Here is a 24480-nt window from a genome sequence, read left to right on the forward strand (position 1 = left end):
ACCAATAAACCTTATAGGCAGTGTTTTTATACATATAGAAGATGTGCACTGCCTTTTATGGACAAATTTGACAGATGTATTTAGTATGATGTTTTATCTGTTGAACTTAGCTAGTAGTATATGCAGTACTTGCTATCATAAGTAAATTCTTTACTCAACTTTGCATATCAATGTTCTAGGATTTCTATTTCCCGTTACACGGGGCAAGTGAAATTTGGGTCAGGGAAAGTTAGGTACTTAGTTACACTTTCCTGTGGCAAGTTGAAAAATTTATATGCTGTAAGGATTTGTTTTGTTCGGAAAACAGTTATTGACTGTGGGTTGATTTTATATGGTTTTTTCTGGAGGAAACCTCAATTTCTGAAAAATCCTAGAACACTGCATATTGTTTATGTGTTGACAAACCAATGATATTGATGCTGGTCCATACATGTTATATGTCAACATATCTTATTAATTTTTTGTTTAATTGACTGTAGTTTGTTCACTGATCAAGTTAAAATTTTAACTTCTCACTCATAAGTATTATGTCACAAAAGTTACAAATAACGTATCAGTGGCCCTTTTCACAAAAATTCGTAAGAGTAAAATTAGTTGTATGTTATGATGTCACAATACATTTATTTACCATGACATCATAACTTACGACTAATTTTACTCTTACGATTTTTTGTGAAAAGGACCACAGGGCTCTGCCTTCAAAACTTGGCTTTAATTGTAGAATTGAATAAATTAAAATTATATTTCAGGTTTAAAGAAAGTCACAGATGACATGAAGACACACAAGAACCCTAAGCTCCGTGAAGGTCCGGCTCCATATAAACCTTCTGCTGGTCCCAAACCTTATAGTAAACCAGTCTCGACACCTAAACCATTTAAGGCAGCACCAGTTGATAAACCACCAGTCTTTGAGCTTCAGAACAAAAAATGGGTGGTGGTATGTATCTCATTTTATGATGGCACATGCATTTATCATAATACCCCCACTCAACAGAGGAGTGGCATATTGGAATCACCTGGAATAATTAATTTTGTACCAAATTTTAGCTGTTTTTGCAACCACTTGAGTTTTAAGGAGGTAGACCTAGTGTAAAGGACACAACTTTTACAAATCATTGGAACGTTTGTATTCAGCATTTTACATCAATCTTATGTAAGCATCAAACTTACTTGAACTGATTTCATTCTGTTTCAAATGAAAGCTTGAAAGGCTTTGGTGAAATTGAATACGATACAAACATATCACTGATTTCATGAGTTATGTCCCTTATCCTTGGTCTACCTCCTTAAACTATGTTCAGCATGTCATTTCCTAATGAGAACTATAAATATTAAAATTAAATATATTAATGTTGTTGTACTTTATTAAGTCCTAAATAAAATGCAGATTGGTAACATTCTATTACCATGTTCAGAAATTCAGCTTAGTAGGGGGGCCAAAAACATCCTTAAAGTACCTCGTCCTTTGGTATGTGTTTTTTTTTTTTTTTTCAGATAGGGCAAATGTTGTAAGTGATTTTGGGGACTAATCAATATCAATTTTCTGTTTCCTGGGGCTTTGCCATTTTTCAATTGAAATGATTGAGAAAATTTGTCACAAAGATCTTGGCTCCATATGGATGGATTGGTTTCAAATTGATATGTTGCTTTATATGGATTTGGGACATGTTCAAACCAACCAAGGATGCTGTTTGATATAATCTTCATGTAGGAGTGGTGATATCAACTTCATTTTTGTTTCATACAACTTAATTAATGTTGTTTTAGAGTGACTTTGTAATATGGACTAATTTTCCTTACAAAAAAAAAACAACCAAGTTACATTTTTCACAAAAGACAAGTAATTTCTCTATTTACAGTGATTGGGATTAGAGGAGGCCATGTGCTTTTTATCACATTCCTCCTAAAAATGTCCCATTAATTCAGAATTTTTTACAAATAATGTCAATGAATGACTCATTGAAATTCTGAAGATCATTAAAAAATGGCCCATTCTCAAAATTTTAATCCCCGTCACTGTATATACAATAGTGTTGAACAGTTTATTTTTGCGGATGCTTATTTTGACGAATTAAGAAAACTTGGTGTTTAAATATTGTTCCATATATAATCAGACAGATATGTGAGGGTGGGTGACATAACTATTATTATACCCGCTCCATAGGAGAGGGGGTACACTGTTTTACCCTTGTCTGTGTTTCCGTCCATAATTTTTCTGTCAGTTTTCTCAACAACTACTCGTCACAGCAGCTGGAAAATATGTCACATTCTTCCTGCAGGTATACCATATGGTTGGACTCATTTTCTGGAACAACTTCCTGTTTACTAAGAGCTTTGTTTGTTTTCCAATTGTGATTGAAGGCTGGGGTGTCAATATTGAACTATCTTTCACAGATTTCTTTTTAAATGCACTTGCTTGAAATTTTCACATGAAAGGATTAAAGAAATAGCTAACATTGATCAGACATTACATTATTTAATCTTTCTTTAATAACCCATTTGCTTTGTACTGCTTTCTTAGTAAATATCTATGACTTATCTCCCTTTGAAATGTTGTCTCCACTGCTTTTCTTGTAAAAAATTCCTTTAAAGAGCAGAAAAATATAAGTCTAAAGAGGAAAGCATCTATCATAACAACTAAGAAAAAATCTACAATAAATAAAATGTGTATTTACAAGGCTTTCCCTCTACAATGAAAACAAATTGCAAAGAATATATACTAATTATTGATCTGACATTTAAGTTATCTCCCCTACACATTGTGCATTTTACGTAAAAATATCTCAGAAGGGAAAGTGCCAAAATGAGGAAACTCCAAATTTATGAAAAGAAGTGTTAAAAATAAGAACAAAAACACACAATAGTAGCAAACCAGTTCCTATCATGTACTGCCCAGTTATTTAGTTCCATATTGAATGATACTTAATTTCGCATCTTACACTTTCTCATAGGTGTATTATTTTTATTATTATATTATAGATTTTGTTTCTGTTGGCCATTAGTGAAAATAAATCCTTTAGGAAAAGATTTGGCTTATGGATACACATTGTTTTGTTTATATTAAAGGGGTTGATCCCCAGCTAAGTCACACCAAGGACTTTTAAAATCGTAATCACTGCTTCTCAGCCAAGCACTTGGTTTTTAGCTTAAACATATTTATTTAGCAAATTATGGGTACAACATAGCAATTACATTAATATTTGTAAATGAATTGGATTTGGTAACAAGCGCAGTTGAACTTTATTCAAAACCATCTCCTTTCTCCATCTCGGGGTATTTAAGGGGATAGAGTTACGAATGGTCGGCTGGCAGTCAGAATAATGTGTCTAAGTAGGGTCGCATGCCTACCTACAGGCTGTTGCTGAGTGAGCTAGTACAATAAAAATCTGGCTCAGCATGTCGGACTAGTACAAAGCAGGGTTTGTTCACTTGGTAATTCTTTTTTGTCCAGAAATGTATGAAATATCTGCCATAGGATGTTAAACCTTAATCAATCATCCAATCAATCAATTTATATTAATAGGAGTACCAGAAGGGTAACAAGAACCTGGTTATTGACAATACAGAGCTGAAACAGACTGTATACATATTTAAATGTACAGATAGTACTGTCGTTGTTAAAGGCAAAGTCAACTCTATAATTTTAGGTAAGCTAAGGTTATACTTTCAATAGAAAAAGGAACAGGTACGGTGAGACACAACAAATGCCCATCATATAACCCCTTTAAAAATAGTAAATACAGAGATTACCCAAAGGTCTTCAATAAGTTTGAACACACCTTTAAGTTAGCTCTAAAGGGCCCCGACAACAACAGTAATAAAATCCATGGTAACTGAACAATGACACTTCTTCAAAATGAACTAAAAAGTCGAATAATGACACAAAGGCACATTAATGACAGGCAAGGCTCTTGAATTTCACTATTTATTTATTTATATTTTTTTTTGGCGGACTGAAAAAGTGAAAATATAAAAACTTGTATTCCTTTTATGATATAATATTTATTCTTTTCAAACTCTGTAAAAAAAAAGGCGCATTGACGAAACATGCACAAAATAGCAAAATCGGGAAATGAAATCAGTATTGACAATGGTCTGCTATAGGTGACAGTGTTGAGAATATTATACTATAGGTGACAGTGTTGACGATATTGTACTATAGGTGACAGTGTTGACAATACTATACTATAGGTGACAGTGTTGAGGATATTATACTGCAGGTGACAGTGTTGAGAATATTATACAATAGGTGACCAAGTTGACAATATTATACTGTAGGTGACAGTGTAGACCATACTGTACTGTACATGACAGTGTTGAGAATATTATACAATCGGTGACGGTGTTATACTATACCCAAAATCCCCTTTCAAAATTTAATAAAATCAAAGACAGAAGTCCTCAAAGTAGCTTATTGTCGATCTTAAATCGAGTGATTTCCACTAAGTGCAGGTAATGTTTTCGTTCGACAAGTTTCTCTCAGATTTTTGGCAATCTTTTGATTGCTTATTATATTGACCAAGGAACCAAATTAGGAACCAGATTAAACAACTGGCAGTGACTATGTGTATATATATAGAGGCCGTGTATATGACCTAAATAGTCAATTGTAACAAGCTCCTGTCTCTGAATCAGATACTGGATAATGTTCAATGCTAACCGATCATTTCATCTTTTAATGTTAGATCCTGTTCTCATATAAGCAAAAATACACATGTAGAACACATGTGTATGATATTTAAGAGGCACATTTTGATCTCGTATGAAGCTAAAACTATGAAGCTATGACAGTAAACATGGCACCAATCAGCAGCATAATATGGAGTAGTAATATATAATTATGCAAATCATATGCAAATGTGAAGTACTGAAGTTACGAGTGCAAGAAGTCGCTAACAATATTAGTAACTTAAAAAGACCTAAAAAAATAAAATTAAATGAGTTTATGACATTAGAAATGCCCTATTTGTGAATGATCTTTAAGACATAATTCTAGCTGTTATAGATATTTTCCTTGTACATGTATTTAGTGAAGTGAAAACATCTAAACAACTGCTTAAATCAAACTCTGTTACTGTGAAACCTGTCTTAAACCAAACTCTGAAAAATCTAAAAACCTTTCTAATACACACACTTTTTAAGGCCCCTTTAAAAGCAGAGGATGCTTACCCTACGAGTGCACCTGGTCCATGCTTCCAGTTTTTGGTGGAGTCAGAGTTGCTCAATTACTTTAGTTTCTTTGTATGTATTATTTTTGTTACTTTATGATCTTTGTTGTGTGTGTCATGTTTTTCATGTCTGGTCTTTGTCCATGCCTTACATTCTTTTGATTTCTGCTAGAATCTTGATTCTCTTGAATACTCCTTTATATCAGATTTGATGTATTTTTAACCTTGGTAATCCAAAAATCTTTCTTGTACAGACACTTCTAAAGGACCCTTTATATCAATTTTAATGTATGTCAACCTTGGTAATCCAAAAACTTTTCATATACAGACAATTTTTGAAGTTCAAGAGGGGTTCAGATTAGACAGATTTCAATGAAACAATCTGGAGAATTGCACAAAAAGACAAATAACAGAAACTGTGAAAAAAATATGGTGTGAAAATTTCCCAGCTTGAAGTACAGTGGATTTCACTTAATTACATACCTGTTAATTGCATAGAAACTCAAAGAACAAAAACATTTCCCATCTCACCCAGGTAAAACAATCCTCTTATTTGCATAAGACCAAAGATTTGAAATTTCCTGCTATTTGCAGACATATTTTTCAGAATTTACTAACAAATGTTTCTGTGGGTAAAACAACAGTACATTGTTAGTGAAATATCTCAGTTCTTTAAAGAACTTTGTATTTACTACAATATTTTCTCTTTCTTTTGAAATGACACTATGGCAGGAATCTAATTAGACATGAATAAAGAATACCCAGTATGTTCCACTAAAACATTGAAAGTATTGGGTCTTTTCCGTTGAAAAGATTATTTCTGTTAATTGCATATTTTTTTTTAATGATAAATAGGCTATGCGATTAATAGGAAGCCACTCTATTATATTTCAAAGTTAGTCTTCGTTTTCTTATTACAGACACCTGTAAGAAAGTAGCCATAGTATTTGATGACTTGGTTTCATCATTAGAATTTGTCAACTGTCAAAGTATTCAAGGCCAGGTAAGACTCGTAAATGTTTTTATACCCTACCACACAAAGTAACTTCACACAGTTGTTTAGTATCATAAAATTCAGGTTAAGTTCAATATTCAGCAAAATCCATGTGTTGGTTTCAAGTTAAGCCATTTTGATCATTTTGCCATTTTTCTTTTTTGACCACAACATAGTTTGGGCTTCATTATATAGTTTTCATCCTTCATCCTCTGAAACCTTTTTTCCTGTGACAGTTTTAATACTAGTTGATAATGGTTGATAGAAAGGGTCCTGATCTACCATTCAAATACACGGAGATTTGTCATTTACAGAGCATTGTGTTCAGTTTTGAAAGCAAAACAAATTTTGTGTAAAAATATCCCCCAAAAAATATGACAGAAATCTATTTCTGCATGATACAAGAATTGAGGAAAGCAATATAAAGATTTTGCAATGTAACACAGCATTTCAAGATCTTGGAAGTAAACAATAAATTGCAGTTTGGTTTTTGGATTTAAATATGTTCTAAATCAGAAATTTCTGTGAGGAAAATGAAACTAGAATGAGATTTACAAACCCTATAGTTTATACACATGTGATATTAAGGTTTCATACCACATAGGTCAGGCTGATTTTACTCATCATAAGGGTTATGCTCTACACTGTGTTTGAATTTTAGGGCAAGAATATATCAAAGGTGTTAACCCTCCTGTTTTTTTGCGGTAGTCTCCCATAATTTTACCTTTTGACACACAAAAAAAAAGTCTCCCAGTTTCGAGATTTCCTCCAATAAAACCCTCCCAGAATTGAATTTATCAAATTTTCATAAATTTGTGTCCACCATTTTTGTTTATGTCAATAACTGCTTCACAGTAGGGTTTCGAAAGCACTTTATTGTCAAAAGGCTTGGAACAGTCTCTCTAGAACTATCTTCATTCATATCGACAAATAACATGATTTACAATTTTGAATGGATAGTTATGTCAACATTTTACAAACTTTGTGACCGAACACAATTTGCCATTCCCTGACAATTTTAATGTAAAAGAACTAAATGCATTCAAATCATAAAGCAGATTATCGTAGCAAGTCTTGAGGCTACAATCGTACAGTGATTGAAAACTGTAAACAGAAACCATTCAGTATTTTATGTGATGAAAGCTATGGTAGGGGTGCTAGATAGTTCTTAGCTACTCTTGTTTGTATTTTAAAGATGGAAGCGGGTCCATCAAAACCAGATTCATTGACATGCCAGTGATAAACATTGGAACAAGACCAAAACTATTTTATGCCATACCAAGCATCGCTTCTGTGAATACATGTATAATTCATTTTGTTGATTCATTTGTATATACATGTATCATGTTTTTATGGTTTTGAACAAATATTTAAAATCCTCTATTTTATTTAATTGATAACATAACAAAGTATGTCGATAATGTCAGCACACAAAATCTCCCGCAATTTAATGATGAATTGCAGATCTTCCACAGTTAGGTTTGACTAGGTTAACGGGTATGATATATATTTGTCTGTGTGGACCTCTTGATAAAATTGTACATCAAGATGGGGATTGACTTCAGGGCTCATTACCCTTACTTTTTGGGAGTTAGTTGCAAAAAGGAATGAAAGACAACCAAATTCTATATTTATTATGTTTAATTGTGAAGTTTTTATAACTTCCTACTTAGGATGTTTGTACATAGATAGGGGAATGATTGTTCTACCTAAAAATGTGACCAAAGGAACTTAATTTTAAAATAATGTACATAAAACTGACTGTAATGATTTCTGTTGGAAATAAAGTGCTTGAAAAGGTAGGAGTTTTTTGTGTGTGTTAGTTGATGAATGGGACTAAGACTATTTTGATGATGATAGTTTCTGCAGCAATATTTGATTATTGGTAGACCTAGGGTAAGGGACACAACTCTTACAAATCAATGGAATATTTGTATTCAGCATTTTATATCAATCTCATGTAAGCATCAAAGTAACTTGGACTGCTTTCATTCTGTTTCAAATGAAAGCTTGAGAGGCTTTGGTGAAATTGAATATGATACAAACGTCTCACTGATTTTAAGACTTATTTCCCTTACCCTAAGTCTACCTCCGTAAGAGGCCTTTTAATTGGTGAAAATATGGTAAAGACCTTTAACTTTTTTGTTATGTAGCTGTTAGAGGCTTGAAAAGTATGATCTGTTTTTGAAAAAAGAGAAAAGTAGCCAGGAATATTCATAACTTTTGAAAACTTGGAAAAAAGGAAAATTTATAAAATGTTTCTGTAAAAAAAAGTGAGTTATTTCTCAAGGTTTTGGGTATTGGGGCATCTTCTGTTTTAAGGGCTTGTGGAAAATGGAAGTATTATCTATTTAAAGGCTCTTTTCTGTATTTAGGTACAAGGGAAAATGCCAGTGGTTAGCATTGACAAGACAGATGGATGCATGATATATTTAAGTAAAGACTCACTCAACTGTGAAATCATCACATCAAAATCATCAGAAATGAATATACTTGTACCAAAAGATGATGGAGACTATGTAAGTTTTATTATTTGTGTCCTGTTTGTCTGTCTGTCTGTCTTTCATCACAAAATTAGAACCCTGCATCATCTTCTGCAACCTTCTGTCCATAGTTAAGTTTCCATGGTATATCTAGCTGAATCGTCTGAACCAATTTGTTCACCATGTCATAGTACTTCCTTTCCTCTTTCTCCTACCCCTGACATGACATCTTAAGAGCTACTCTAGCGGGTGTTTCTAGAAAAGCAGAGGACAATTACTCTTCCAGTGCACTCAGTCCATGCTCATATTTTTTGGTGGTTTCCAGGTTGCTCTTTTACTTTTGTTTATTTGTATGTGTTATTTTGTTTTTTTGTTCATGTTATTTGTTATGTGTGTCTATTTTCACTGTCTAATCTTAATTCTTGGTATATATTCTTTTGATTAGTTTGCAAATCTTGGTTCCTTTGATTGCTCTTTCATGGCTTTTGTTTGCCTTGTTTGATTTTAATGAAACTTTGATTTAAGCTTGAGTGGCATGGGAGATCGTCCCCAGTTTTCAATGTCTCATGTGGGAGGTTCTCCCCTGTCTCTGTCTCATGTGATGGATTCTTTCCTATTGCCAAGTTGTTTTATTTGCCATCATCACTTTTTTGTGTTAGTAATTCTCCCCAATTGTTACTGTCTCATGTTGGTGATTCTCCCAAATTGTTACTGTTTCATGTGGGAGATTCTCCCCAATTGTTACTGTGTCATGTTGGTGATTCTCCCAAACTGTTACTATCTCATGAGGGTGATTCTTCGCAATTGTTACTGTCTCATGTTGGTGATTCTCCCAGATTGTTACTGTTTCATGTGGGAGATTCTCCCAAATTGTTACTATTCTCCCCAATTGTTACTGTCTCATGTCAGTGATTCTCTCAAATTGTTACTGATTCATGTGGAAGATTCTCCCCAATTGTTACTATCTCATGTGGGAGATTCTTATCCTTTGTCACTGTCTCTTGTGGGAGATTTTTATGTAGAAGCAAATTGTATGTGTAAATTAGAATTCAATTATTTAGTTTTTTTCACTGAAAATTTAGTTTAATTGTTACCAAAAACCTCCAAAAATACTTAAATTTTTATTGGGAAAATTTGTTGATTTTGTGGGAGTCTCCTCTCTAATGTAAGAGGATTAACAGGTTTATTGAAGAAATGACTCCCACCTTCATTTGGGTTTCATGAAGAATGGCATAAAACCAAGAAATTGACTTTAAATGGCCTTAAATATTGTATTTCCTTCATAAAAAAATTTGTTCTTTTCTGATTTTTTTTTCAGACTGAATTCCCCTTGCCAGAACAGTTCAAAACAGTTTACAATGGAGCTAAATTTGTCACGTCATGCACGGAAAGCATCTGATTGGTTAATTAACAAAGGGACATAACTCATATCAGTTCATTCCACATGTTAACTGTTTATATTATGCCTTGGAACAATCTCTGCTCAGACTTCTCTAGAACAGTAGATACGTTAATTATCAACAATATACGAAAGTACTTACATTTAGTGGATAATTCAGTAGTTTTGAGAAAGTTCATATTTTGATATTAATGGGTATTAGTCATTTAATGATCAAAGCATTTGATATTCTTAGAATAAACAACCTATAATATTTACAGGCTGTAGTACAGTGCCTGAATTGAACCATGCAACTTTAATTTGGTTGGGTCATTGATCGCCGATCCGTTAAACCGGTGATCACTTAGCGGTAAATATAATTTATGGATGCTGTAAATTGTTTTAAAAAATATTTTCTTTTCTGTTTTTTACATTAAAATTTATAATTTTTACACTTATTTGTTGAATGCAATAAATTTAAACATCAATTAATTACTTTTATTTTCATTTTTTTATTTTTTATTTTTAACAAAATACAGTATGTGAATTTAATGTCTTAAATTTAAGATTTATTTAATATGGGTTTTTTATTGGATTAGATAGAATGGAAATTCTAAAATTTACATGGTTTGATCGTCCGTCATTTTACATAACAAAACTGCAATCAGATTGGTCACTGGTTATCAGATATCAATTCGTCAGCAATCTTTCAGTCAGCGGTCATGAACCTGTCAAATAGTTGCATGGATTGGTTCAGGAACTGTAATTAGGTTTTGATAAATTTTTTTTTTAATTGCTACATTTAGAATTTTTTTTACTGCTTTTCCCTATTTCTTGTACATAAATATGTTGATCTACAAAGGGAAAAAAATGTTTGCATGGAATTTTGAAAATTAAGCTTAATTCGGTAGTCATGATTTGGTAAATAAAGAAGCTGAGCTCGTGGGAAAATCTAAGTCAACAGCTTCCAATTAAATGATGCGTAAAAATAAATTAAAATATTATTAAAATTATATTTTCAAGAAAAACTGATAAGAGAAAAATTAAAGAGATTTTTACATTTCTGTCTCAACTATGCATGAAATTAAAGTTTTGTTTTCGTTTATATAAGTGAGGGATTGAGTACATGTCTTAGTAAGAGATAGGCAAATAATGAAAATCAGAAAACCCACTGACCTGTTAATAAACTTTAACAAAGTCTTCTCTTTTTAAATTGACACTTTTTGAATCCTGCATCATTAGAGATGTTTGGAACTTTTTTTTTCAGTAGAATGTCAGAAAATTGGGATTTTTAATGTTATCTGTCCTTGAAATGTTTATTTGCCGTGCATTTTAATGAAATAGTAACTCAGTGTACCAAAATGGCAGGGAAAGTCTTGTTTTTATTCCTTGATTTGGATGGTTAAAGTAATGAATTGTTCATGCAATGTTTCATTGACTGCCTGATTCTTACAGAGACTGACACTTATGTTGAACATGTACAATTAATATTTTCTGTTGTATTTCTGATGTCTTTGTATTTGCTCAGACTATTTGAGTAGTCTTGTGAATATTGAACTGTAATGTAAATGGTGCTTTTTCTATTCTAAAGTTCATATTAAGGTGAAATGTCATAGAAGTTTTTAGTAGCCATGGATACTGTTTTAATTTATGGCAAATAATAAAGTATTATTAGAAATTTGTTTACACTGTTACAATATTAATGCCTGTTATGTAAACTTCCAATTATAACCTAATATTGGTGGATTAGAGAAAAAAAAAAGAATTTTGGTTCAGTATATGCTTTTTTTATTGTTTTTGGTCTCAGTTTGTGAAATAAACATGAGTTATAAACCCTGCAAGACCAAATTAGGGCATGTTGGTCTGGTTGGTGACCCTGGAATATCATAAGAATCGATTAAGAACAGCAAAATAAATATTTTGATAAATATACATTCTATAGTTGTACCCAGAAGTAGCTAACTAGATACAGATCAGTTTTAATTTTTAATGGTTTTGGCCCTGAAAATCTTGAATTAAAAAAAATTTGAGTACAAGTCTTGTTAGCTGAATACATGTATTTTAACATGCCCATTCCTGATTAGTGCTACTTGTAGGAACTATACATGTATAGGTACCTAAATGTATTGCTTTCACAACAAAACAATCAGTCTCCAAATTTGTTTTCCGAAATTACATTGGATTCATTTCTATCATATTTATTCACATAGAAAAAAATATATCATTATTTTTATACCGCATCCTTCATAAAATAGGAAATAGAAAAATATTGAATTGATATGCAGTCAATTAGAAGTAAATAAAGATTAAAGTTGTCGTAAATATTTTTATTTTGATGTCATTATATTTATTTTTGAATTACTTTAATCTTATTTGCATAAAAGATATTAAGGAATAGAATGGAAGGCAAAACAAGTGAATCAATCTCACCTAATAAATTGACAATTTTGGTGGGCTTTAATGATATGATTTAAGTAAATATTGATGTACATATGTGTTATTAGATCAACATGAGTTTGATTTAAAAGCTAAAGACTGGATTAGACTTATTTTTTAATAAATTTAGAACCTGGGGTATTTTTATCTGTTAAAAAGTTAAAAAATATTATTTTATTTTTGGTGGGTCATAGAGCCAGTCTCACCCCATCCACACACACACACCTTAAAATTGTCTGTGCCTAATGGGTGTTTTCCTCTTCAACTTGTCACTAATGTGCATAATCATATTTTTAGATTGTAAAGTTTTTGATTTCCAATGGTCATGATAGTTAATTACTTGTAGTTAAGAATACTTCTGCTACTATGCCAAAATGAACAGTTTGCATGTGTAGGTCCATTTTAAGGCCATGAAAAATCATTTTGCTGGTTTTCATTCTCAGTTTTAAAACATTGTTTACCATGGCAAAATGTAATGACAAGAAATTTGATGGAGTTGGTATCTTAATCTAATATTCTAAATATAACCAAGGAGTTTAATATGGGTACTATAAAATACTTAAAATCCTTGATATAACCCAATGATGTCGTCATAAATCTACAGATATCAAAAGAGTTCTAAAAATAGCATGGCATTCTTTTGAAAACCAGAGAAATAGTTTTCATGGTCTAAGAAGGGCTCTTGGTGCATTTTTCAATGTATAGATATGTAATGTATGTATAACTTATCTGAAATAATCTTATAGGATTAATGTGTAGTCTGTGCAATACAAGTGCTTGATTAAAACATTAGATAATTCATAAAGAATATTATTTTTGTGGACCAATGTATATGCTATTTAATGCATTAAATTAACAGCAAAAGATGTATATGTTGAAATTAAAGTCCAACCCCAGATTTATGAACAGATAGTATGTTTTAAAAAGAGATAGCCCTATAAGGTTTGTAAGTCTCGTCATGTGACTCCTTGCAAATTGGTTTCACGAGAATGGGTCGACGTCCTAGTCTGCCATTCAAATGCATAGAGATATGTCATTTTCAGAGCAATGGGTTCAGTACTTAAAAGCAAGACATTTGAATTTTTCGTGTAAAAATACGTGTAACAAGAGGCTCCCAGGAGCCTGAATCGCTCACCTTGTTGAATTTTGCTTTTCAAAGGCAATAAATTAAACAAGAAGTTGTCCAACAATTTTGACTCAAGAAGTCTTTGTTAGGACTATTACAAGATCTTTTCAACAACTGAAAGTATCTTTTAATCTATCATAGTTTTCAAGATATTGACTGAAAACTATTTTATAAGAGTCATTTGTCCCCTTTCAATGGGCAATAACTCTTACAAGGAGTATGAAGACTTGTGTAGTCCTAATAATATGGATCATTTCAGCTATTGAAAGAATTTGGATAAACCTAACGGTTTTGGAGATATATGTGAAAAATTAATGTCTGACCCCTATGTTTTATTTTTAGTAACGGTAGCCATGTTGTTTTTTTTTTCGACGAATCAGTTCTATGCAGGATACCCCAAGGAACATTCATACCAAGTTTGGTTTTAATTGGTCAAGTTGTGTCAGAGGAGAAGATTTTTGAAAGAAATAACATTAAAAATAGCAAAAATCGTTGAAAAAGGGCAATAACTCCAACATGGCTGAACGGATTAAAACCAAAATTTGACCAGAGATAGATCTTATCATGCTGAACACTTTTCCATTATCAGAATTCTGCTAAACCTAACGGTTTAGGAGATATATGTGAAAAACTACTGTCGGACCCCTATGCTCTATTTTTAGTAACGGCGGCCATGTTTTTCGACGAATCAAAAATCCCCACATCAGTTTTATGCAGTATACCCCAAGGAACATTCATACCAAGTTTGGTTCTAATTAGTCAAGTAGTTTCGGAGGAGAAGAGTTTTATATAATTGTTGACGACGACGACGACGGACGCCAAGTGATGGCAATAGCTCACATGGCCTTTGGCCAGGTGAGCTAAAAATGACAAACATCTAGATCTATATCCACGTGATGAAAGTGTTAAGAAAAGCCTAAAATAGAAGAATTTTGAATTGTAATACAGCGTTTCGATATTTCGGAATTACAGTAACATGCAGACTGGTCTCCGTTTTTCAATATTTTTACATCCCCAAAGAACTTGACATAAAGGATACTACAGACACTGTGAAGTTAGTCTCATATCTTGACATACACTTAGAGATCGATGGTAAAGGAAAACTATTGACCGAACTTACGACTTACGTGATGACTTTTCATATAGAATTGTCAACTTTCCTTTCATCTGTGCAACATCCCTTCGATCAGCACCTGCGTATGGAGTTTTCATATCACAACAGAGCTTAACGTTACTACGCGAACTTTTTGTATCGCGCTAGACCTTTTAGAACAGGGTTATGTTGCTACAAATGCTGCTGAAGTCATCACTACAAAAGTTTTATGGTCGTCATCATGAAATCGTGGATCGTTACGGTGTATCCATCTGCACCATGAAAACTGATTTGTTCAATGTGTCATATTTTTCCTTTCCTTTTTCGTCTACCCTGGACTTGACATTTTACGGGCAACTCGGCGGGTGTTTCTAGAAAAGCAGAGGATGCTTACCGTACCAGTGCACCTGGTCCATGCTCCCAGTTTTTAGTGGAGTCAAGAGTTGCTCATTTACTTTCGTTACTTTGTATGTATTATTTTAGTTACTTTATGTTCTTTGTGTGTGTCTGTTTTCCATATGTAGTCTTTGCCCCCGGATTACATTTGTTTGATTTCCACTAGCATCTTGGTTCCCTTGATTACACTCAGAAATTCCGGTAAGAAAAATGAAACTAGAACGAGGCTTGCAGACACTATTAGAGCTTGTAAATGCCCTCACTAGTGTCCTCACGTGACCCTATAAATTCATAATGAGGAAGGGTCCCCATCTCTCATTCAAAAACATAGGAAGTGTACCGGTTGTTTTATTGGGTAAAGACTACAATTATGTCAGCAAAGACATCTTTTGTGCACATAATTTATGACAATAGTAATAAGCTCCTCGCAACGCAGATGTTCGTTTCCTCTTTTAGTAAACGCTGCAGACAAGCCTTTCGAAATTCTCGGACACTATTCAAATCTAACATCGTTTGACAATCGGATAACATCGCATACAATCATTTACTGTTTTTGACTTACTAAAAAATAGCAAGATTCTTGCATTTTTGAGAGGGCTGACTGCAGTTTCTATAGTGAATTTCGAACATCAGACGATGTTGGTAATTTGCAATAGTATATGTGGCTTAGCTATTTCACAATATAACAAAACAGAAGCTATCATATCCTTGTTTTGTTTATAAGATGCAGTGGGTAATAGTTTGGCTACAAACAATTGGTATTTTATGATTTCTCTCTTTTTATATTGATCTACAATACTCCAGAAGGGTTAGCAGTTCCTGAGTCTATGCCATACACCCTCCATTGTTCACCTTGAAAGTAAAGTCTTGCGAAAAATGACCCAAACGATTACAGCTATGGTATCTTATATCATGTTACTACGGATAATTTACATATGCTCGAGAAAGCTGTATCACCATAGTGAATTATACACATGTACATCATGAAATAAGGTCAATTTACTACGTCTTATTTCATCCCATTTGAAATTTATAGTCTTACTGACGATCGAGAAAGGGCTTTTGCCCACGCTGTCGCTTTCAAGAAAAACCTAACCTTGTTTTCTACATATCCTTGCTTACTTATCTAGAAGCAGAATATCTAATGGATCACAATAGTGACCCATGCTCTTCTACAGTCATAAATAAGTTAGGTTTTTACGCGAACCATCAAAATAACTTCTATATTTAAAGATCTTATCTTTTAAGAGACCGTCCGTGTAAAAATCAAGAAGATCCTATAATATGGGTGGCAGAGGGTAAATTTTATCCCACTGCACTGAATGTTTTGTTGCAATATAATGTAATACAATATGTATGTGAAATAGGACTAAGTTTACAACCTTTTGCATCAAATAATTCAAGGCTCCATTGAGGACATTTGTGCTCGAAATACAGTTTTTGACTTTCAAATAATAGTTGACTTGTAGAACCTTTTACGTAAGTCGCTGAAATATAAAACATAGCAGTGATCTCACAGTTTGCCAAATAAACCTAAGACATTGTATTTTAATAGACTGACTAAGCGAGCATAAAAAAAAGATACCCCCGGATATGGCTTGTTTTACACTAAGTGCCAAATAATGTGCATGATTATGCTTATTTTTTCCTCTTCGATTCCAAATATATTTTGTCATCTCCTTAGTAACTGTTGGTGATAATACTACATTTTTACTAAACATTCGGCTGTCGAATTCTGCTGGACCAGCCAATTCTTATTTGGCGATTTAGGATGTCAAAATTAATCAAATTTAACGGCTTTTTTATTTTCGACAAACTGTAAAAAAAGTTTATTGTATAATAGGGATACCTTCGCGGCTATTTGTTTTCTCTGTTATTTTCTTTCCCCGTGCAGGTCCGGGTGTTAAAAGAATAGGCATGCAGCAGCGCTAAGCTTGTCGTAAAAGGCGACTAAATAGTGCTCAGAACCCTAGCCGGGGGCTAGGGCGCTCTGCCCACAGAGCAACTGGGATGTGTGCCCCAGGTGGTGGAATGGGGTACACGTGGCGTGTTACATGCTGGGGTTGTCAGGCTATAATACGGAAAACCTGACCGCAAACCATAGTGGTGCACCGTGTTGGGAAAGATGCCACGTTCCTCGTACTTTAAAGAACCCTACTGTGGTATTCTCCCGGAGTAGGAACCATAGGGCTCCGCCACAGGAGGCTAAATTGCCAGACCCTACCCATCTCTCCCTATTTCCAGTGGCAATCAAAATTTGTCGAAACCATTATCCTTGTGTCCCATCCTTTTTTCATTTCATCATCATGGATATGCAGTAGCACCATTAAAGCAGTGAAGACATGTGCTTACAAATTATTTTGACAATTTTTTTTTTTTTTTTTTTGGGGGGGGGGGGGTTCACAACCTTGGCTTTACATTTACATTAATTTGCTTGTAACAATCACATCTGGAATATTGATCTCTATTAAACATTTGATTATTTAAATGTAACTGTGATGTTTAAGTTAGAATTCTGTAGGTTCAAGATCAAGTTCTTTTCAAGATCAGTTCAAATAAACAAGCGTCCGTGTGTTGATCTTGAACTTCATAAAACCTAAAAGGACATCGTTGACGTGACAAATATGCGTCTGAGATAAAGGCTAAAAACCACTAATTCCACTTTCCATAGGCTTCTATGCTAATTTCACAATATTCAATGGCTTCTCTGGACTTTACCTTAACTTTAACCTGCAGAGGACTATATATCAGCATGATTCTACATATGTCAGCTCACAATCCTCAGAATGGCATGTGGGGTTAGCAGACTTGCAGTGCAGTACTAGTCACCGGAAGTGAAGGATCTATAAATAGCATGGGAAATCCCAGTGTTTTCACAAGATAGGGGTATATTTAAAAATCATTATGGAGATTAGGCTTCACAGCACAAGAAGCAAAATGCACCTATAAAATGTACAGAAATGTTTTTCCTTTCAGAAACTGTTTAAATTTTTTAAATAAGATGAGAACTTTTTTCACAGCACTATGAGGAACAGGGGTAATTTCTGCGTAGGACTATTTTTTCGTACGTTCCAAATGCTCATTGGTTGAATTGGTGGTCTGTAACCTAAACACGCTTTAATCGACGACTCGTAATAAAAACATTATCATCTTCAAGTTATTGTTACATGGGCTGGGGCCTAAATCATTATAGCCACAAAACTTTGATATTAAATCATACAAGTGGAAGGAGGACGACAAACAAAAGTTCTTTCTACTGAAAAATAAATGGGTTATTCCCGATTCGTTTGTATTTCCTCTTACAGTAATCCGGGGAGTGAAAAGGCGTTAAAATCGAACATGTCTCGATAAGCATTCTTGGTTAAGATATTCCGAGTCAGAAAATTCAGTGATTTGTTTGTATTGCGTTTTATTCAATAGTTCTGATAATGCTTTTGTTAGAACGCTTGAAAATGATTGGGCAAATTTGACAACTTTGATAAAGCGACACTTGGGCCAACCTGGTCATGACAAGTGTATTGAAATGAGTGAAAATTTTATGAAAATAGCTGAAGGTAAAACGGATGATGTTGTCTCAGTGTTGAGTTGCTCATTTCAAAATAAAATATTAAGAAACAGGGCTATCTTGAAAAGTATTTTGAAGACTATTTATTTGTTAGGAAAGCTGAACATTCCCCTACGTGGTCATACCGAGATAAAGTTCATTGCTCTTATCAAATTTGAGGCAGAAAATGATAGGATTTTGTCTGACCATTTACAAAGCAGTCCCCCAAACACTAGCTATCTAAACCAGATGCAGAATGAGTTAATTCATATTTGTGGTCAACAGTTACGACAGCAGATCGTCGATGAGTGTAATTCTGCAAACTGTATTAGCATAATTGCAGATGGAACTACTGATGTTTCTACCGCCGAACAGGTTTCTTTATGCTTGCGTTATGTCGGTTCAATTAAAGAGGGTTGACAAAAAAATATCAGAAAAGAAAAAAAAAACAAACAAAGAAAAAAAGAAAGAAAGAAAGAAAGAAAAACGAGAAAAAGCTGGCTGTGATTCTTTTAACTTATACACCTTCCTCTAAACATTTAACATGTTTTAAAATAGGTGGTCAAAGCTGTTACGTTAATGAAAAAAAATGTTATTCGAATTTTAAAATTATGCCCAGATCCCCTGCTTACATATCTTAAATTTCCGGCTACGCCGCTGATATAGGGGAGATATGTCGCACGCTAACTCTTGAATCAATCTGTTCGGAACTTCTCGAGTGTGCCTACTGAACAACGCTGAACATTAAAAAAACATCGAGAAGCCTTTCTAACAGAGTCTGATAAAAATGACTCGTTCGTCGTTATACGAATGAAGAGAAGTTCTATAGAAACAGTTTTAACTCAAAGTTTTCTGCGATGACAATCCGCAACAAATCGCGTAATCGATAAGTGCACGTGCGACAACGGAACAACAATATCCAAATTTAGATTTTGGGGGAAGGGGTAGGGGCAAATCAATATGCAACGGCTATCTTAGAGTTTCTGAGGTTTTTTTCAACGGGAATAAAAAATATGATGCTTAGAAACAATGTACTATTCTCGAATGCTATCTTCATAACTACGAGTAAATGTAGGACATGATGACGATTGTCACGACTACACCTACACAGTCACCCTGCACGTGGTTACATGTACATAAGGCTTAGTGATTTCATAATCGGCCCTTCAAGTTAAGACGTTTATGGCACTTGTCTTGTTTACTCTTCATGTTCTTACATCTTCAAAATAATCTAGGTCAATTAAATTATCTATTAGGATTATCGTTTAAAGTAATAATGATATTAATCCGATCATTTGTTTTGACCCCAGGGTACGTTAAAACCAACGGATCGTTTAAAAGTACATTTGAAAACGATATGTATCGAGTTACAGATTTAACTGTTAGTAATTTAATTGCGTTTTTATAGTTTCGGTCTGTTATGAACCCATTTTAGAAGGGGGATGTAATACTACGAAATTGTCTTGTTATTTATTGAGGGAGTAATCAAGGGAACCAAGGTTATAGCAGTAATCAAAAGAATGTAATCCAGAGACAGAGACCAGACATGAAAAACAGACATACACAACAAAGAACAACTAAAATCATACATACAAAGTAACAAAAGCAAACGAACAACTCGGACTCCACTAAAAACAGGGAGATTGGACCAGGTGCACTAGTAGGGTAAGCGTCCTCTGCTTTTCTAGAAACACCCGCCGAGTTGCTTATAAAAAAGTCAAGTCCGTGGTAGACGAAAGAGGAAAGGAAAACTATATGCTGTTGCCTTACGAACATTAACATCATGACCTTTTTTTAAATTGACATTTATAGTAAGTGATTCGATCCCTGAACCCGTGAATACGTTTTTCATGGAGAAATTATTTGAATTTCGGATAGAAATGGTTTGAACAATTACCTCAAATCAAAGAACTATGATGCTGAGTCAACCGGGAAACTTTATATTTTCACCCCCACTTGCAAAGTGGTGGTAAATAAAGATAGAGGTATCCGTACTTTCTTTCATCCTTCTTTCACAGAGGGTTTCATTTAATTGATTTTATTGGGAGATAAATGTATGGTTTTCTAAAAACTGCAGATCTGAATGCAGAAATGATTAGCATTTCAAAGTAAAGCATATGTAGATTGAACATTCCTTGACATGGGGTATTATCTCCTAGCCGTTACTCATAGAACATAACAGAATGGACTTATATGAAACTTGTACAGAATCTGTATTACATATTAACATTGTGCTCTCTCTTTTTCAATTTTAATTCAAATCAAATTTGGAGGTCACAAGGTGTATGTTATCTAAGGGGAGTTGGGGTATCAAATCACAGTTTTCTGGTTTCGTTTTTATTTTCTTTCAGCAATAAGGGAAGCGATTTGGGGAAAACTGTTGACATTTCAATGGATAGTCAACCAAAGACATACGGATAAAACTTCTAATAACTAAATTATGATTATAACAAGGTTCGACTCGAGATGTTTTCTTTTGAGCCATTGGACTTCACCAAAGGTACGAAATTTAAAAAAAAAAAAACTATCTGGAATGTTGAATGCAAGAACACGCCATTGAACTTCGACAAAGGCTAAAAAATTTAAGAATTAGCTATCTTAAATATCAAACGCAAAAACACGCCATTGAATTTCGCCATGGGCTCGAACAGATATCTTGAATGTCGAATGCAAACATACACTATTGGACTTCAATAAAGACTTGAAGTTCTAAGAATTACCTATCTCGAATGTCGAATGCAAGAACACGATAATCCACTGCATTTCGAATAAAATACTGTAAGATTTGACAATAGCGAATCAATTTCCGATGTACTGCAGGAATTTACATAAAGGGGTGGCGTTTGGCAGAGGTGTAATTGCTACTAAATTGCTTGTAGAATATTGTACTGTCAAATTAAGTACTTAAGCATAGACCATTTTTATACTGAGGAAGGTGATGGGCTGGAATTAGTTTGAAGAAAAAAATTATTTCTCGTTTAAGCAAAAAAAAAGTTTTACTCAGTCAAAGACAAAAAAAAATGATTCAATATTTTACCCAATATTTAACAATGTAGGTTTTTAAATAAACTTCGGATAGTGCAAAATCTAAAATAATAAATTATTTTCGCGCTTGCTAAAAAAAATCTAAGTCAACATAAAATCTCAGCCCCCTCCCCTCGAGAAGAAAATGATCTATGCATAAACTCCACTTTTTTTACGCACATTTGAACATTCCAAACCCACCCTCCCTCCTGTCGAAACAAATTGTAAAATATGATACATAAAACGGCATGAGCTGAGGAGACGGGAAGGGAAAAAACGGTTACAGCAGAGGAGAGGTAAAAGGGAAACGTTAAGAGAAGAAGGGACAGGAAAGAAAACAAACGGTAAGATTAGAGGTGATGGGAAAGAAAACAGACGGTAAAAGCAGAGGAGACGGAAATGGAGTAATCAAAGTAGAAGAGAGAGGAGACGGAAAGAAAAAAAACCTGTTCATTTTGTTGGACCGGCCTACACCAATTGACTGTTTAGTTTAAAAAAATATATACGATCGGAATATTTCTACATATTCTAGCATTTCTTCCAAATGGTATACACTATTTTTACTCGGAAGTCACGTGAGTGGCTTCGAGTATTGTAAGTATAAGAATGACAAAAGGGCTTCCGGCAGATAACTTCAAGGACGGAAATGCTGTCTTCAACTTTAAACATTTCATCCATATCCCAAATGGATGATATTTCAAACATTTTTAAGTGTTAATTTTCGCCTAAATATTGTTGAACTGGTAAATCGAGACGCCAAACTATTTTTTGCCGCTTGGCCGCGTAGTAATTTCAAAAAAGATAGTTAAAAGCTATCCTGGTTCCCGGGACTACTGAATGTTGCGATCGGGAACCAGTCTAGTTAAAAGCCAATACAATTTAATTGGAAGAGTAATCAAGAGAACCAAGGTTATAGCGGAAATCAAAAGAATGTAATCTAGGGACAAAGACTAGACATGGAAAACAGACATACACAACAAAGAACATGTAGTAACTAAAATCATACATACAAAGTAACAAAAGTAAATGGGCAATTCGGACTCCACTAAAACCTGGGAGCTTGGACCAGGTGCAGCGATAGGGTAAGCGTCCTCTGCTTTTCCAGAAACACCCGCCCAGTTGCTCATAAAAAGTCAAGTCCGGGGTAGACAAACGAGGAAAGGAAAACTATGACCCGTTGAATAAATCAGTTTTCATGGTGCAGATGGATACACTATAACGATCAACGAGTTCATGATGACGACCATAAAACTTCTGTAGTGATGACTTCAGTCTTGTAGCAACATAACCCTGTTCCAGAAAGAAGCCTATTTGTTAGAGTTCAAGCGCGATACAAAAAGTCTGCGTAGTTTCGGCAAGCTCTGGCATAACGTATGAGTTGTGATATGAGCACTCCATACGCAGGTGCCGAAGGGATGTTGCCACAGATGAAAGGGAAGTTGACAATTTTGAATGAAAAGTCATCACGTTTGTCGTAAAGTTTGGTCAATAGTTTTCCTTTACCATCGATTTCTAAGTGTAGGTCAAGATATGAGGCTGACTTCATCACAGTGTCTGCAGTATCCTTTATCTCAAGTTCTTTTGGGTAGATGCGATGTATCAAATCCCCGAAATTAGGATTGTTTATAGATAATACGTCATCTATATAGCGGAAACTGATATTAAAGAATCTAGCTAACGATATTCTTTCTTTCTGATCAGATCAGCTATAAAGTCAGCCTCATAAGAGTGAAGGAATAGGTCAGCAAGTAAAGGAGCACAATTTGTTCCCATTGGGATGCCGACCGTTTGTTGAAAAAACATGTCCACCACACTGGACAAATATGTTGTCGATTAAAAATTCCAGCATTTTGTTAACATCTTCCTCTGTATATTTGGAAAATGATTTATTATTTCTTACAAATTATGAGGAATCTCTACCAAGAACTATATATTTGTATCTAGGTGTACCATCTTTTTTTGAAAAACAACGATGTATAATGTTTTAAGTCGGGATTTTAACTGAGTATGGGGAATAGAAGTATACAGTGTTGAAAAATCATAGGTTCTAATGCTATTATATTCAGATAATAGTCTTGAACTGATTGTCTCCAAAAGATCTTTCGAATTTTTCAGGATCCACATTGAATTAATACCACTACGGGAGTAACAAGTGCTGTGGTAGGACTGCAGACCCTCTTCGACAGTTGTGAGTATAGAAGTTAAAAGTTTTGAAAGATGTTTGGTGGTACATTTTGCAGATCCAGCTATGAAACGTTGTTTGTGTGGATTCTTGTGAAGTTTGGGAATCCAGTACATAAACGGTAAATCATCGTCCTTGGTAGAGAGACCAAAAGAGGATAGCACAGATTTATGATTTTCCACAATCTCTTCTTTAGGGAGAGTGGTAGCAGTATAGGTCTTATCACTGCTATTATTTTCTACGTCTACCTCTGATAATAAACATTGGATGTAAAACGTTTTGCAGAAAAAAACAATGTTGTTTTGGGCTTTGTCTGCTGGTACGACAACATATTTTTCATGTATAGTAGACAATGTTTTAGCTACATCGGGGTCTTTGAAAACTGATGTATCCTTGGCACTCATTGACCTACTTAAAACTTTCATTCGTTTCAAAATTAAAGACCTCACGGCCTTTAGCCACTCTGGCAGAGAATCAATGTCTTCTTGTTCTCGTTTTATCCATTTTCTTGCATAGTCCTCTACGACATCCATAAGAACTTTAAAGTTATAATTCCAATTTATGGAGCGTGGTTCACGGTACTTGGGACCTTTAGAAAGGATATTACGCAGAGATTCGTTTTCGATGATGGTTAAATCTCCCGTAACGACGTGACC

At 34.1% G+C, this 24480-nt stretch overlaps 1 protein-coding gene across 1 annotated transcript in view; it reads left to right on the forward strand.

The window, feature by feature from the left end:
- LOC148598208 (adenylyl cyclase-associated protein 1-like) overlaps positions 1-13264 on the forward strand; it is a 69170-nt gene extending 55906 nt beyond the window's left edge. Inside the window, exons 10-14 of the mRNA XM_088562563.1 lie at positions 750-937; positions 3524-3647; positions 6089-6171; positions 8538-8681; positions 9964-13264. Of these exons, the coding sequence (XP_088418689.1) occupies positions 750-937; positions 3524-3647; positions 6089-6171; positions 8538-8681; positions 9964-10044 (620 nt within the window). The 3' untranslated portion in view covers positions 10045-13264. The remainder of the gene's footprint in view (positions 1-749; positions 938-3523; positions 3648-6088; positions 6172-8537; positions 8682-9963) is intronic.
- Positions 13265-24480: the final 11216 nt, after the last annotated feature.

Source organism: Perna viridis, chromosome 14 (assembly GCF_037379345.1).
Source record: "Perna viridis isolate PV_CMFRI_1.1 ecotype Kerala chromosome 14, ASM3737934v1, whole genome shotgun sequence".
NCBI classification, from domain to species: Eukaryota; Metazoa; Mollusca; class Bivalvia; order Mytilida; family Mytilidae; genus Perna; species Perna viridis.